Source organism: Carcharhinus amblyrhynchos, chromosome 7 (genome assembly GCF_965287045.1).
Source record: "Carcharhinus amblyrhynchos chromosome 7, sCarAmb.v2.hapA, whole genome shotgun sequence".
In the NCBI taxonomy this organism is placed as follows: Eukaryota; Metazoa; Chordata; class Chondrichthyes; order Carcharhiniformes; family Carcharhinidae; genus Carcharhinus; species Carcharhinus amblyrhynchos.
The window spans coordinates 65,073,675-65,089,852 of record NC_137330.1 but is presented as its reverse complement, the minus strand read 5'-3'; the positions used below and the strand labels follow the sequence as shown (position 1 = coordinate 65,089,852).

The 16,178-nt window shown below is 38.2% G+C and overlaps 1 protein-coding gene across 11 annotated transcripts in view; it reads left to right on the top strand.

Annotated features, from left to right (window-relative positions):
* Positions 1–16,178, top strand: part of LOC145345010 (nuclear receptor coactivator 7-like) — an 87,202-nt gene that overhangs the window by 68,402 nt on the left and 2,622 nt on the right. For 8 of the 11 annotated variants that reach the window (XM_080192508.1, XM_080192512.1, XM_080192507.1 and 5 more), the window contains 5 exons: positions 4,970–5,117; positions 13,483–13,608; positions 13,690–13,842; positions 13,993–14,088; positions 14,711–14,784. In XM_080192508.1, coding sequence (XP_080048634.1) covers positions 4,970–5,117; positions 13,483–13,608; positions 13,690–13,842; positions 13,993–14,088; positions 14,711–14,784 — 597 coding nt within the window. Of the gene's footprint in view, positions 1–3,553; positions 3,669–4,969; positions 5,118–12,102; positions 12,437–13,482; positions 13,609–13,689; positions 13,843–13,992; positions 14,089–14,710; positions 14,785–16,178 lie in introns of those variants that run through there. The other 3 variants (XM_080192514.1, XM_080192515.1, XM_080192513.1) reach the window with 3 other exon arrangements.

The window sequence follows — 16,178 nt, the reverse complement described above, 5'->3', positions numbered from 1 at the left end:
TCCTTATTGTTACTTTATCAATTCCACCTGGTAGATGTTTTCAGAGTTTTATTGGGAAGTTTGGAGGTTTACAAACGAACAGCATCAGGATTTGGGGTATGGGTTGGTAGTATTGTGGATGTTTCTGATAGGATATTGGATGTAGAAGATGGTCAGAATCCACAGCTGCAGTTTGTGCCACAGTGGAATCTACAGATGGACAACTTGGGGAAAAGGAGACACTGCCCACATGAGAGTCTACAGAGACTCCACTTCCTTGACCTGTTTGAAAAGTGGTGTTTCCACAGGCTCAGATTGACAGGTAGGTGGCCATAGACAACTGCAATGTCCTTGAAGAGGAAGCACTCCCAGCTGGACCTACTGCTGTATATCGCCTGCCACTCTGAAAGTCACTACTGCTCTGTATTCTTTTCCTCTGGTTCCTTTCTGTGCATCACCAGAGACCCTCAAAGGTCCCACAGTTGGCTGTGTATAAATGTTTCAGGCGGGTCACAAATGGGTTGGTTGCCAAGGTGTCAACTTGCATTTAGTTCTGAAGAGATCGCCAGAATGCAGAAGCACTTGGATTTTCATCTCTGGCTGTCATCCCACAGGTACATGATTCTGTTTGTTATACATACAAAGGGAAAGTCACAGGCACCAAGCTGTGTGTCTTTGGTCAGCAAATCCACTGGGATATTGAATAGGAACGTAGGTTAAAAGAGAAACAGTGGCAGACATTTAAGTGGATATTTCTTAACTTTTAACAATAATATATAACAGCAGGATGCACCATCTGTGACTAACTAAAGAAAAGTTATGTTAAGATCCCGATGTGGACTGGGATGGGCACAGTAAGAAGTTTCTCAACACTAGGTTAAAGTCCAACAGGTTTAATTGGTATCACAAGCTTTCAAAGTACTGCTGCTTCAGGTGAGTGGAGTTAATGATGGCATCAAATTGAAAGTAAAGATGTATAATTCTGCAAAGATTAATGGGTACCCAGAAGGTTGGGAAACTTTTACAAACCAGCAAAGGATGACAAAGTAATGGAGGGAGAAATTGAAGTATGAGAAACTAGCAAAAAATATAAAAACAGATAGTAAACGTTGCTGGAAGTACATTACATGGAAGCCTGTAGCTAAAGTTAGTATTGGTTCATTCGAGGATGAGACTGGAGAATTAATAATACGAATCAAGGAAATTGCAGAGACTTGGAATAAGTATTTTGCATTTGTCTTCGCAGTAGAAGACATTTAGCATCCCAAGAATGGTAGAACATTGAAGCAAAAGGATGGATGGAACTTGAACTGATCATGATCACTTGAGAATAAGTTCTTGAAAAAAAGGGACTAAAGGCTGACAAGTCTGCTGGACCTGACAGCTTGCATCATTGTCTTAAAGAACGTGGCTACAGAGGTGCATCACCCTGGTGGAATTCAACTGAGCATCTGTGTGTGGGTTATTGCCGAGTAGATGCAGCTTGATAGCACTGCTGATGACCCTTTCCATAATTTTATCGATGATCAAGAGTAGACAGGTAATGAGGGACGTAATTGGATTTGCTCTGTTTCTTGTGTACAGACATACCTAGACAGTTTTCGACATTGCTGGGTAGATGCCATATGTTGCAGTTGTACTGAAGCAGCATAGCTAGGAGCACAGCAAATTCTGGAACATAAGTCTTCCATGTCTGCTCATGCTTACTTGTGAAAACTAACGAACTGTCCAGTTGGATCTTGTACAATAAACTTTGTGACTTCAAGAAGTGAAGAACTACTATTGTCTTCCAATAAAGGCTCGGAGGGGTTGTTGGTGTCTAATGTGATCATGCATGGACTGGATTGAGAAGCCTAGATAGGTAAAACGACCTTCTGTTATCCAAGGCTTAGTTGATTTTTAAGATTTCTTCAACTCTCCCCCAGTTATCATAACTTATTCTCTTTAATGAAATGCTGACAGGCAGCAGGCAGATGAGGATATTGATTCAGTGTCCATCTCTGCTGTCACCCTTCATGAGTTAGCAACAATATTTAGCAGTTTGGGCTTTATTTGGGAAGTTAAGACACCCAAAGTGTGCCTGACAGAAATATACAGTTGGAAGGCTGATGACGATTCCAAATTTAACTACAACTTCAATGCTGGTGCAACACTAGAAGTGTAAATACCCCAGTTTTTGTGATAATTGAGAAATTGCATTTTATGACTATAAATATTATCTAATGAGGAAGCCTGTCTTACTAATCACAGCCCTTTTTATATTTTGAAAACAAGAAAAGGCTACTAATCCCAAAAGCATAGCACTCCAGTAACACCTTCAGGATTTTTAAAAATTAAAAGATTTATTAACAAGGAAAAGACTTGAGTGCATAAGCTTGAAGTCACACAGTTAAAACAGTTTTGCAGGACAACTCCCCAACAAACCCACTTGATCACAACACAACACTGCATTTTTGGCAACAACTCCCCTTATTATATTTTTAGCACTAAAAATAATACGCAAGTCAAATAACTGCTGTCACTTTAATAAAAGTATATCCTACAATTCAACCATTTCCATCCTCAAGTGGAGATCCAAAAGAGGGGTTCAGAAGTAGATTGCTTTCTGAAAGCAAAGACTATTCTGGCTTGACTGGATGGCTGATCCAAATCACAGCTTTCACACCATCTCTCAGCATGGATCTGCTTTCAAATCCCACAACTCATCTAAACCTCTTCCCTTAAATATCTTTTCCCTTTCATCTCAAATTTCATTGTCCTCAAACACCTGTTTGATCTCAACTTTTTCAAATAGGAAAATCTTTCTTGTTTTCTTGCTTTATGACTGCTTTAATATAGCTTTGTAAGCTGCTTAAAATTTCTTGTCGCTTTGAAACTTGCCCATTGAAATTCAACAGCTCAAAAGTCAAATCCCTTCTAACCTTGTGATGCAAATTTTAATTCCAACCTGTTTTTGTATATCCAATCTCACCATAACCTTTTCATTACAGATGTATGAATCTTGCATCTTTACCCTTTTGTTTTTCAGCTCTTACAATCAAGCTGCCTCTATTAAACTTCCCCCAATTTAATTAATAATGAACACACACAGGCACACACAGCCTTCTTTACAGAGTGCCACCACACTCCACAAAATATTTTATAATTCAGACTATATATTTTGTGTTCAGTAAAATTCCCCCATGACCTTCTGTAGAAGAGTCATTTGGACTCTGTTTTTCTCCATAGATGCTGTCAGATCTACTGAGTTTATCCAGCATTTTCTGTTCCTACTCCCTATAATTTTTCCATGCTAATCGGAAAAGTATCTGCGAAAATTATAATGTTAAATTGAGTTGGGAAAGTCACATCAGACAAGTGTGTAAGCATGCACTTTGCCAAATACGTGCTTGAAATCTGACCAATTCAGAATTGTCAAGGTTATACAATGTCCAGAACATTGGCAGACTGCTGTGATTAATAAGCAACTTTTTAGGATGCACGTACTTCCCTGATGAAATATGATTGTACTGGCAGTGATTCAAGTATTAACCAAATGGTTTAGCTTTCATTAAAGTATGATCTGAACCCAGCTGTAGCTTAGTGCAGAACGTGAACTCAACACAGCTGCACCTAAACGGCAGAAACTTTGCATTTCTCTACATAACTTAGCTGCAACTTAAAATGGGCCTTGGTTACAGTGTTAGAGAGTAAGTACTATTTTCTTATCCTCCCTCCAAAGTTACGTGGATAAATTGGGAGTTCAGCAAGTGAAACTTTAAGCACTCGCTTTTTATAATTTGAATGCTTTTATTTTTAATTTATTGAAAAGATTGACTGAGAAATTGAATAATTTTGAAAAAAATTAATCATACCACATTGCTGGTCTCAGATGAAGTCATTAATTACAGCTGCCAAAATCGGATTTTTAATCACACTGAACAGATTTACATTGTGTCTTTCAACCTACATGTGAAGAACTCCCCTTCTGGGTTAATTTTGTGAGAAAGTAAATTGGAGATTTTCATTCCTCATAACACACACAGGACTTGGTGACCTGTTTGCAAAATGTCAAGCCTTCCGGTAAACTGGCAGAGTTAATTTTAATTCTTGCTTTACATTAAACTGACAATATATGGCAGTTTAGCTAAAGAAGATTATATGGCCTATACAAAAAGCTGGAAACTAGTACATCTAAATTAGCGCACTGTACTTGGAAATAGTATTTGAACAAGGTGGATGGAAAATGCATCAGATTTTTGTTCCCTGTTACATTGTCACCTGTGACCTGTACGTGTTAATGTTCCTCTTCTTTCATTTGATATTAGAATATGTAGATTTATCATTTTAAGGGTAACTTTAAGATATTGAATGTGCATGAATAGAGTAAGGATGTTACATGTTTTAAGGAAGTTGACTCGTGCGATACATCTAATGAAAAAGAGCATCTCGGAGGCATGTGGAGCGTGAAAATACAGGGAAATGTAGTGAGCTGCTAGGAGCTTAGTTTGGGTGGGGAAATTGAGTGAATGTGAGCAATTTTTTAAGTGTGATGAATTGTATACTGGAGCCAGAATTTTAATTTAGTTTTAAAAGCTCACTTTTATTTTGAAGTTATTTTCTCACTACTTTGACTATTTTCACTATACATTTTTGCCCAATGTTATTTCTAAGTTTAAGAATTAAATGCTGCCCATTAATTGTGTCATATCTATGTAGGTTATTGCCTAATCTTGCATATTCTTGGGAATCCTTGAGGCTCCAGTCTGTTTCATAGTATAAAATTACACTCGTCTGTTCCTGTGGCTAATGTTGCAGTTGCTGTGCAAATAGTTACTGTTTCTGTTAAAAAGATTAAGTTCATGCAAATGTTCAGTTTCTCAAAAAATGTATTACAACATAGAAGTAACTTCACTGAAACAGCAGATAACCAAATGGCATGTAAACCCAAATTCTGGATCGTTGCTGTAACCAATGTTAATATCGTTTCCCTCTTCATTCTCTGATCCAGGGTAGATCACCTGTATGCATTCTTTGTTCAGTGGTCACCAGAAGTATATGGGAAAGATGCCAAGGACCAGGGATTTGTGGTAGTGGAGAAGGATGAACTGGAAGTGATTGACAATTTCTTCAGTGACCCAATTCCTAAAAGTTGGGAGGTGGGTTATATTGGATAATTGTATTTCAACTTTCTAAATATTAATTCTTGAAAGTTTTTCTTTTTAACTTGCAATTTTAAACAGAATCCTTGCCACTTGAAATCTGAGCCGTGATGTGCACTAGTAACTATATCCAGTAATGTGTATTGAAACAATATCAAATAATTTCCCCTCCATAGGTTTCTAAAGTTGCTATCTTCTATGTAAAGCTTTTATGATTGCCCTCTTCCAAACGAGCTTCAATTTGCATAATATTGCGGTTAAAACAGCACGAACAAAAGGCAGAGAGGCAGTGGAACTTTCCTTAAGCAATTAAACATGGGGTGCTGAAACTGATGTTTGATTGTCAGGTTATTATTAAGAGGTGTAACTTAATTGTTTTAGTTGGACAAGTTGAAGATAAGAATTTTTTTTCATTTTGTGTAGATTTTAGCAGCGACCATTTTACTGTGTTGAGTCCATCATTGCCTAAAATGGATCCATCTCTTATCTAATATTGAGAGAGGAAGCACATGTTAAATAAACAGCATCCTTTTCGAGGAACTTTGACAGACTTGTATGAAAATCTGTGCCTTTTTTTAATTTTAAATCCTCTACTTAGACTTTTTTTGTTTTAATGGCTTATAATGCTGTTTGGTGGTGGAGCAGTTTAATGAGGTTGCAATTAAGTATGACACTTTTTATGAAATTACTTCTCTAGCAAAAGTAGAATAATTTGAGGTATCTGAAAAAGATATCAATGTCATGTTACCTTTGCAGATTCAAGTTTGAGTTTTTCATTTTTAGCCATCCACCTGTCAACTTCCTCACTACTGGATGTAGAATATGAAATGATTATTCAGATCAGTTTTCAGGCTGAAAAGTTCTGTATTTTTTCATTAGTAGCACCAACAGCTGCGCTGAAAATGGGTCCTTTTTACTCTATTTATGGGGCATCATTTTTTCAAATTCCCACCAACATTCATTGTTATAACTGAGAATCAAACATCTCCAATAATGTAAAAAAATTCTATATATATAATAGTATTTTATTGCAGACAACATCAAACTAGCGAAATATCTTCACTCAATTATTGCTCATTTTGGGGTATTAATTCCAAAGGAGTATCAGCATAAATGAAATGTTGTTGACTTGAAAGCAGCAAGTGCTGGACAGGAGTTGTGGTTCAATTTTGAGCAGAAGCTGAGATGAGTGGTTTAGCAGAAACAGTATTTGACATTATCGAGATAAATCAGATAAATATCAGAAATAAATGAAACGTAATAAAATCAAATGGGTTAGCAATTAACAGAAGAAGTTATTAAAGGTGCTTTGATTTAGATAGGAAGGAATTTGGATTTGACTATAGGTAAACAGTTGAAGGTGGTCAAGAGAAGGAACATAATGTTAAATCCCTAGGCTGTCACAAATTTTCACTATAAGGATATTACCATTACAAATTATGCCTCCATTTGTTATATCAGATGTCATTGTAGTTGCAGTTTGTGGCACTGGCTGTGGTGAAGCAAATTGCAAGCTTCTATCCCAACACAATCTCTCTTAATTAAGAAAACACTTGTATTTGTAAACAAAAGATAAAAAATTCCCTGTAGCATTGTCCAGTGTTCTGTAGCCACAAAACGCTGCAATAAATGTTCTCACTTAGGTGTATAAATTTGAGGGGTATGGACAAAAAAAGTTTGAAGTTTCTTTATTATTCCCAAGTAAGGCTTACATTAACACTGCAATGAAGTTATTGTGAAATCCCCTAGTTGCCACAGTCCGGCGCCTGTTTGGGTCACTGCACCTAACCAACATTTTCTTCAGAATGTGGGAGGAAATCAGAGCAGCTGGAAGAAACCCACACAAACATGGGGAGGACATGCAAACTCCATACAGACGGTGACCCAAGCTGGGAATTGAACCTGGGTCCTTGGTGCTATGAAGCAGCAGTGCTAACCACTTGAGCAATTTAGCAATTAAGGAGCAGCTGTCCCCCTTGGTTGAGCGGTCAGTCATCGGGGGGTGGGTGGGGGGGTGGTTTTAGGACAAGGGCAGGAGATTCAGAGGGGGTTTGAGAAAAAGAATCTCAATGATAAGAATTAGGAATACTCTGCCTGGGAAGGTAATGGAGGCCAGAAATCTTCCAAATTTTTTTTAAAGGTTGTATGAACACCTGAAATATCATAACATTCGAGGATAATGTGTAAGGGCAGGACAATAGAATTAGTGTGTGTTTGATGGTAATTATTGTTGGTGCATACTCAATGGACCAAAGAGCTTTTTCTGCACTGTATGACAATATTAGCACCCTATTTATCTCAAATTGCTGGTGAAGTAAGCAGGGCACCTGGGACCTTAATGAGCAGTGGGATCAGCAGTATACCTCCATGATCAATTAGATTTAAGGATTGGTGGAAGAAAAGAGACTAGACAATGAAGAAGGGGGAGCTATAAAGCCAAATCAAATATAGAAAGATAAGAGATGGAAAGGAAGATTGGTTGAAAAGATATGAAAACAAAAAAGGTGAAGGAAAAGCAAGGGATTTTTTTAAATTGCATTTTAAAATCTTCACGAAATTGGTACCTAGAAATTACCAAAAAGATTCTGAAGGAGTGAGACTCTCCAGTTTATTTTAATATTATTCATTTCCGGTCAAGAGAGACTGGCAGTCATTAACAATTATCATATTGTTAAAAAGGGTACTTACACTGAATTACTAGACTTAACCTTCTTTAAGTCTAATAAATACTGAATGTACAAATGCAAAGAATTTATTAAACTGATGCAAAGGTTAATGATCCTGTTTTCAAAAAATTGAAGGAGTGTTCCAAATCATCAGATGCTTGTGATTTGCAATTCAGAGGATCCTGTTCCTCCAACAAGTAGCTAGTTGCTTGTATTTTTGGAATGTGTTGACATTTTTTTCAGTAAATTCTAGCCAATTTTGCTTGCTTAATAAAACCTTTGCAACCTTGAGGGGATGTGCAGTACACTTTGCTAGCTGATGCCTTGTGTTCTTTATAGTATAGTTTTGCTGGCGTTATTAAGCAGTGCACCCTATGAATTTCCATTTGCACATAGAAAATGCATGTTTACAGCATTTTTCACAACCTCAGTGTCCCAAAGTAATCCACACCCTGAGAATTACCTTCTGAAGTATGGGTATGATAGGCAGCTAATTTGCACTCAGCAAAGTCAACAGTGAGACAAATGGCCAAGTAATCTGGTTTAGTGGTTGACGGATAAGATAACCAAGAACTTCCTTGCTGCTATTTCAAGTAGTGCCATGAAATGATTCACATCCAGCTGAATAGGACAGGTTTATTTTTCTGAAAGATTGCATCTCTTGACTATGTAGAATTTTCTCAATTGGTCTAGATTGTGGTCAAGTTTCATAGTGGAGCTTGAACCCAAGACCTCCAAGATAAAGGTGCTACTGCCAGCCTGTAGTCACACTTGTTCATTCGCAGGGTCACAATCTGCTTCACACCATTCTGAGGCACTGCCCCTTCCTCCAGCAAAAATACTCATGTTTTTGCAGATGCTTTGGGGAATCAGGAAGTGAGCTACTGCAGTATTCCTAGCCTGTGACCTGCTGTTGTGGCCGCTGTGTTTAATGTGGCGAGTCCAATTTGAGTTTCTCGTTAAAGGTAACCCCAAGGATGTTGACAGTGGGGGATTCAATGATAGTAACACCATTGAAAGTCAAGGGCAATGGTTAGTGTGTCTATTGGTGATGGTCATTGCCTGGTATTTGTGTGGTGCAAGTGTTACTCATCAGCCCAGGCCTGGATATTGTCCAGATCTTGTTGCATTTGAACATGGACTTCAGTATCTGAGGAGTCGTCAATGGTGCTGAACATTGTGCAATCATTGAACATCCCCACTTCTGACCTTATGACAGAGGGAAGGTCACTGATGAAGCAGCTGAAGATGGTTGGGCGTAGGACACTACCCTGAGGAATTCCTGCAGAGATGTCCTGGAGCTGAGATGACTGACCTTCCACAACCATCTTTGTATGTGCCAGGTATGACTCCAACCTGTGGAGAGTTTGCCCCCTGATACCCATTGATTCCAAATTTGCTAGGGCTCCTTGATGCCACACTCAGTTGAATGTGGCCTTGATGTCAAGGGCTGCCACTCATCTTACCCCTGGAATTCAGCTCTGTTGTCCATGTTTGAACCAAGGCTATAATGAGGTCAGAAGCTGAGTGACCCTGGCAAAACCCAAACTGGGTGTTACTGAGCAGGTGCTGCTTGATAGCCCTGTTGATGACCCTTTCCATCACTTTATTGATGATCGCGTGCAGATTGATGGGGCGGTAATTAACCAAGTTGGATTTGTCCTGCTTTTTGTTATACAGGACATACCTGCGCTGCTTTTTGCATTATCGGGTAGATGCCAGTGTTGTAAATGTACAGGAAAAGCTTGGCTAGGGGAGCAGCAAGTTCTGGAGCACAAGTCTTTAGTGCTATTTTCGGAATGTTAGCCTCAATGTTTCTTGATATCATGTGGAGACTGGCATCTGAGATTCTGGGGACCACAAGAGAAGGCTAAGATGGACCATCCACTTGAGACTGCTGGCTCTGGAATTCTCTGCCCATTGAAGTGGTGGAGGCTACCTTGCTAAATATATTTAAGTCACGGGTAGATAGGTTTTTGATAGACAAGGGAATTGAGGGTTATGGGGAGAAAGCGGGAAAGTGGAACTGATCCACTTCAGATCAGCCATGATCTTATTGAATGGCGGGGCAGGCTCGAAGGGCTAGATGGCCCTACTCCTCCTATTTCTTATGTTCTTATGAAGATTGTTGCGAATGCTTCAGCCTTGTCTTTTGCACTGATGTGCTAAGCTCCTCTTTCATTTGAGGATGGGGATATTGTGGAGCCGCCTCCTCCACTGAGTTGTTTAATTGTCTACTACCATTCATGCCTGGATGTGGCAGGACTAGAGCTTGAATCTGATCCCTTGGTTGCAGGATTGCTTAACTCTGTCTATCTCCTGCTGTTAATGCTGTTTGGCATGCAAGTAGTCCTGTTTGGTAACTTCATTAGGTTGACACTTCATTTTTAGGTATGCCTGGTGCTGCTCCTGGTATGCCCTCCTGAATTCTCTGAACCAGGATTGATCCCCTGGCTTGATGGTAATGGTTAAACGGGGGATATGCCAGGCCAGGTATATTGTGCTGGAGTACAGTGCTGCTGCTGTTGATGGCTCACAGCACTTCATGGATACCCAGTCTTGAGTTGCCAAATTGGTATGAAGTCTGTCCTGTTGAGCGTGGTGATAGTGCCGCACAACACAATGGAGGTTATTCTCAATGTGAAGGCAGGACTTTGTCTCCACAAGGACTGTGCAGTGGTACTCCTACTGATACTGTCATGGACAGACTCACCTGCAGCCAGCAGATTAGTAAAGATGAGGCTGGTAAGATTAGCACTGACAGGGCCCTGCACAGCTAAGTCCCTCACCACCTGGGGGCTATAATCACCTCAAAGCCCCAGCATGGCCATCGCAGCTGTTTTCCATTTTGGAAGCCAGTAGTGATTTCTAGACATTTGATGACCTTGGAACCAATGGCATTAAGCCACTTAAATATATCATGTATTCAAATTGTGGTAATAATCCCGAGTACATTGCCAGCAGGGAGTGGCAAAGATCTCGAACTATTATGGCCTCCTCACAAGACTTAGCAGCCATAACAAATTTGGGTCTGCAACAAACGGGCCCAATCTCATTATGGCCTGTTTCTCTATTTCTTCATTTATAGAACAGAAAGGTGGTGTTTTGGTGCCCTGGCCAAAATTTATCCAGCAATCAACACTACCAAAATCATACTAATTGATCACTTAATTTATTTGTGGAACCTTGTCTGCAAGCAAGCTTGTGTATTTGCATAATGGTCACTAAACTAAAAGTAATTCACTGGCTATGAAACATGCATCAAGAGGATGTAAAAGGCCTTCAAACTCGATTATTTCTTTTTATAGCAGGAATTCAGACCAGGGACTTTAAAGACGAAACCTGTGAGAGTATCTTAAATAATCCATGTTTCAACTTTTGAAATATGCAGGAAATGATGCACAGAAACTGGCTACTTTCCAGTTCATGTTTTAACTCCATTGTAGAAATTTACTTTCTAGAGAGCTAAATTTGCTCAAGGTTTCAGTGGTATATTTGCAGAAATATGAGGGTTCAAAAGAAATAAGTACTTAGTTTAAAGTGTTGTGGAGTTACTTTTAGTTAAATTATTCAAGGTGAGAATACCTGGTATATACACCAATGAATTTGCATTATTTTGTTGTCACTGCATGAAGACATGAAACAACTTGTATAGTACTGGGAATAGCTGGTCGATAGCATTTACTTTGGTGCTTAAAGTCGTCTCTTATAACCAATTTGTTATAGGGCAGAAAACTGACTGAGTTGAGCAAACGTAACCAACTTTTACAAGCACAAACTGAACAAGGGTCAGTCAAAAGCAACAAGAAGCTAACATACAAATTGGATGTTGATGCCTTTTAAATAGTGTTGGTAATGTGTTTAACCGAGGGTGTTACAGTGAGTGGCAAGATCAAAATAGGATGTTGGGACATTAAATCAGCATTGGACATTGACCAGTGTCACAATCTAACTGTTCTGTGATTGGATGCTATTTTTCACTTAACCACCACCGTATTTTGCAATCATGTACCTTAACTATTAAATAAATTTCTAAGTTTAAAAATACAACACTGGTTTTGCCAAAATTAATGGCTTTTGTTGACTTATCAGGTTGCTTTGGTTTGATATTCAAAATTGTAAATTAATTTTAGTAGATAGGCATGGAAGATAGATTCAGAAAATGTAAAATCAAACTGAGATGAATATTTATTTGAATAGAATTATTTTATATTTCATTTATATGAATATAAAATTTAATGTAAATGATAAAAGTTGAAAGGCGTGATATGTTTATACTGTGCATGTTTATCTTTTGGTGAAATAAAAGCATGGTCACGTGTTCCCCATTCTTCTGAGACTTTGGTGTTCGGGCGGGAATTTTGGCAGGTTTCCAGTTTTGCTTTCAGCATGCGCTCCTTTGGTTCCTGATGAAATGAAAGTTACTATGTTGAATGAAAAGTGGCTCATCATGCAGCAACAACCAATCAAGTAGAAGCAAGCACCCCATAAATAGTTGAGGGCAGTTAAAAGCATTGATGTTTACGAGTGATCAGCCAGAGTTTTGTGGAAATCTGTGGAAACCTCTGTGCAAAAATGAGGGGCCCCAGGATACCAAATAATTTAAGAATTGTATTCAAAGCAAAGGGAGATGATGAATCCTTTGTGCAGGTCAGTCATTTTTCTTAGCGTAATTCATTTTAGGATTTTTTAAAGCAAAATATTTTGGGGTGCATAATTTACTGAGAAATTACTAATTTGAAGGTGACCAGATCTTTCTTTATCTTAAATTAAAATTTTACCCAATAGCTTTATCTTTCCATCTGCTGTGTATATGTTTTAAATTGTTCAATAATTGCATTGAGTTGTATTTGCTATATTTTCTCTCAAGTAGTTCTTGTATTATTTGATTAGTGAGCTTAAAATGAGGATGAAAGAAGTATTTATATGCAAGTGAGTTTAAAGAAGTTAACGATTTAATTCTTTATCTAAAGCACCATTATCCTCTTCATAAAAAGCTCAAATTCTAATTTGAAGCACTTCATTAAAGCAGTTTTCAAGTTTAAGGTGATTAAATATTAAGATCGTTGCAGCTCCAGCATTCATCTAGAAGTAACAAACTAGGAAAGTTTTCTTAAATGTTTTGCCGTGTTCATTTTTTGCAAAAAATTGTGTTCTGAGCTAGTTGTTAGAAATTGAAGCATGTAAGATTGTTTTCCGCATTGAATTATTTATATTTATTCTGAATTAAAAAATCTATACTTTGAAATCCCGCTGTTATTTTGCTTGCAAGTATATCGGAATAGTGTTATTTTGTGATTGTTGCTTACATCTAGACTTTAGTTATGAGAATATCATAAGTCTTGTCTATCATTTACATAATTTCAATCATAGAAACTAGTTGAAAAATTTAGACATCTATTTTGGTGTATTGAATTTTCTCCATTTGTCTGGTGATCAGTGCTGGCTTTTTAGCCCCTGTTATCATGCCCAACTGCTGTTCCGTCTGAGCTTCAACAGGGTGTGGTGGCAAGCTATCCAGTGATGAGGAGGCATCATGCCAAACCTAAAACACATCTAGCCAACATCAATTCAGAGCATGCTGTAACACAGTTGTTGGATAGCAATCAGAACAGAGAGCCTGTTTTTCTTTGGGGTTGTTGGAGAGGAGGGAATTTTGGAAAATGCCACAACTTTTATAATCAATTGTTTTATAGATAATCACCATTGAAGAGGCAAAACGGCGCCAAAGCATTGGTAGTTTTGATGAAGAAGAGGCAGAAGATCTGCAACCTATTCTTACAGACCCTAGTGAACTGTTGGAATGTTTTCATATTGAAAAGGTAAAAATATGTGAAAAACATTTTGGTGGTTGCAATGTTTTGTGATTGGAGAAGTCCACTCATTAACTGCTTTCCTCTCAGCTAACACAGCACCTTCCTGCAAGAACACAGGGTTATGCTTGGCGACTTGTGTACAGTACAGCAGTTCACGGAACAAGCTTAAGGACACTTTACCGCAGTTTGGCTGATGTTGATACTCCTGTTCTTCTTGTTGTCAAAGACATGGATAATCAGGTAAATAAATTGTCATTTAAGCTATTTGAGGAAATAAACATGTAACCATAATTGAGAGAAGAATGTAAAATTTGTATGCTTGACAAGTCTTAAGAATTTAGCAATGGAATAAATATGTTTGTAAATCTAAGATTTTTGTACTCTTTGCAGATATTTGGAGCATTGGCATCACATCCATTTCGATTAAGTGACCATTGTTTTGGTACAGGAGAAACCTTTCTCTACACATTCAATCCACAGTTCAAGGCAAGTTCTTGCATGTTGAAGTTTTTAGAATGTTTGTGTAGGTGGGGGAATTCGGCTGGTGAAGACGTTTTAAAAACCATCCACTTACCCTTTAAGTTTTTAAAATTAGTGAATAATTTACTGATTAGATTTACATCATGCGGTGTTAAATGCCATCTATGTATCTTAAGTTCTGCATCAAAGTTTGTTGGTATTATTGCCCAGTTAGGATGTTTAATTTGAGGAAAGTGTGTTTCTTCAAGTATATTAATTACAGTGTACATTTGTCTAACAAAAGCAAGAATTTCTGTAGCATTCATTTGGGAAAAGAACTAGTTTATTGATTTCTTGCAAAGCTAATGCCGTATAGCATATATTACAATGTATAGCTGAGTAGGTAAGGCTGGATAACAGATGCAACCTTGGAAGTGTCATCTACATCCAAGAACAAATACTGTTTACAAAATTAGTTCTCCAGTTTAACACACATCCTACTTGAACGTTATGAAATATATGAATGTTTTGGAAATGTTTAAACATTTTGATGTATGATTGCAAGTAAGCTTCTGTGGTATAGAAACATACAGCCTGATTTTATATGTAATATGGTGTATATAATATTGAATATATTTTAATCCACTAGATATTCAGGTGGAGTGGAGAGAACTCGTACTTCATTAAAGGAGACAGAGACTCTTTAGAACTAGGTGGAGGCAGGTATGTATCCACCAGATACAGTTACTTTTATCATTTCAATTAATACAGCTTATGATTTGCTTTTAATTTTTATATCCGTTTAAAACTTAATATAGAATGCATTTATATTGAATGGTCTTGGGGTATTTTTCTTAAAATAATACAACCACATTATTGCAATTTGTGGTTTTAACGAAAAGAATGATATCATGTGATGTGATAACAATATTATAACTTCTGTACTTGCACAATATATAAGCTTAAATGCAGTCCTAAAGAGCCCTCATTAATTAGAATCAGAGAATCCCTTCAGTACACAAGGGTGTCACGGTACAGTGGTTAACACTGCTGCTTCACAGCCTCAGGGACCTGGGTTTGAATCCTGGCTTGGGTCACTGTCTGTGTGGAGTTTGTTGTTCTCCCTGTGTCTGCGTGCATTTCCCCTGGGTGCTTTGGTTTCCTCCCACAGTCCAAAGATGTGCGGGCTAGTTGATTGGCCATTCTAAATTGCCCCTTAGTGTCCCAGGATGCATAGGTTAGAGGGATTGGGGGTAAATATGTAGGGATATGGGGATAGGGTCTTGGTGCAGACTAGATGGGCTGAATGGACTTTTTTGCACTTTAGGATTCTATGACTTTCAGCCCATTGAGCTCGCACTGACAACAATCCCACCCAGATCCTAGCCCCATAACCCCACATATTCACCTTGCTAATCCCCCTTACGTTGAGGCAATTTGTCATGGTCAGTCCTCCTAACCGCACATCTTTGGACTGTGGGAAGAAACCCACGCAGCCATTGAGTGTACATGCAAACTGCACAAGTCACCAAGACTGGTATTGAATCCAGTCCCCAGGGGCTGTGAGGCAGCAGTGCTAACCATTGTGCCACCATGTTGCCCTGTTCATTATATTAATTCATTTGGGTAAGTTTGGTTTGTTGCATGTGTATAAGTTAAAGTAAGTATTTCGATTTATTGAGAAGATCATTTGTAAGGGGCATTTTAAAGGGGAGAAAACATTGCTTATATTTTTAAGGATTCTAAGGGTGAAAGAATCTGGAAGTGAATTTGCATTTTGTCGTGGAATAGTTTTCTACTTTCTGAAGACTTTTGTCTTTTGAACTGAATTTCTCCCATGTTCAGACATAGTGCAAATAAGGCACACTAAAGCACAAAAAACCCTGCACAAATCATTTGCCAAAATGATTCAATAGGAAGAAAATATTTTTCGACTGACTGTGCTCGTGTATCCACTGGGAACTACATTGAGAATGGCCAGACTCAGGGCACATGAGCTTTGTAAAGAGGAAATACTTCTGTTGATATCTCCTTGCATTTGTGCCCAGGCTCCAGAAATGTAAAAATGTGCCTTCTGGTCTTAGCGACCTTCTGTTAGGTGTATCAAAATTGTGCAA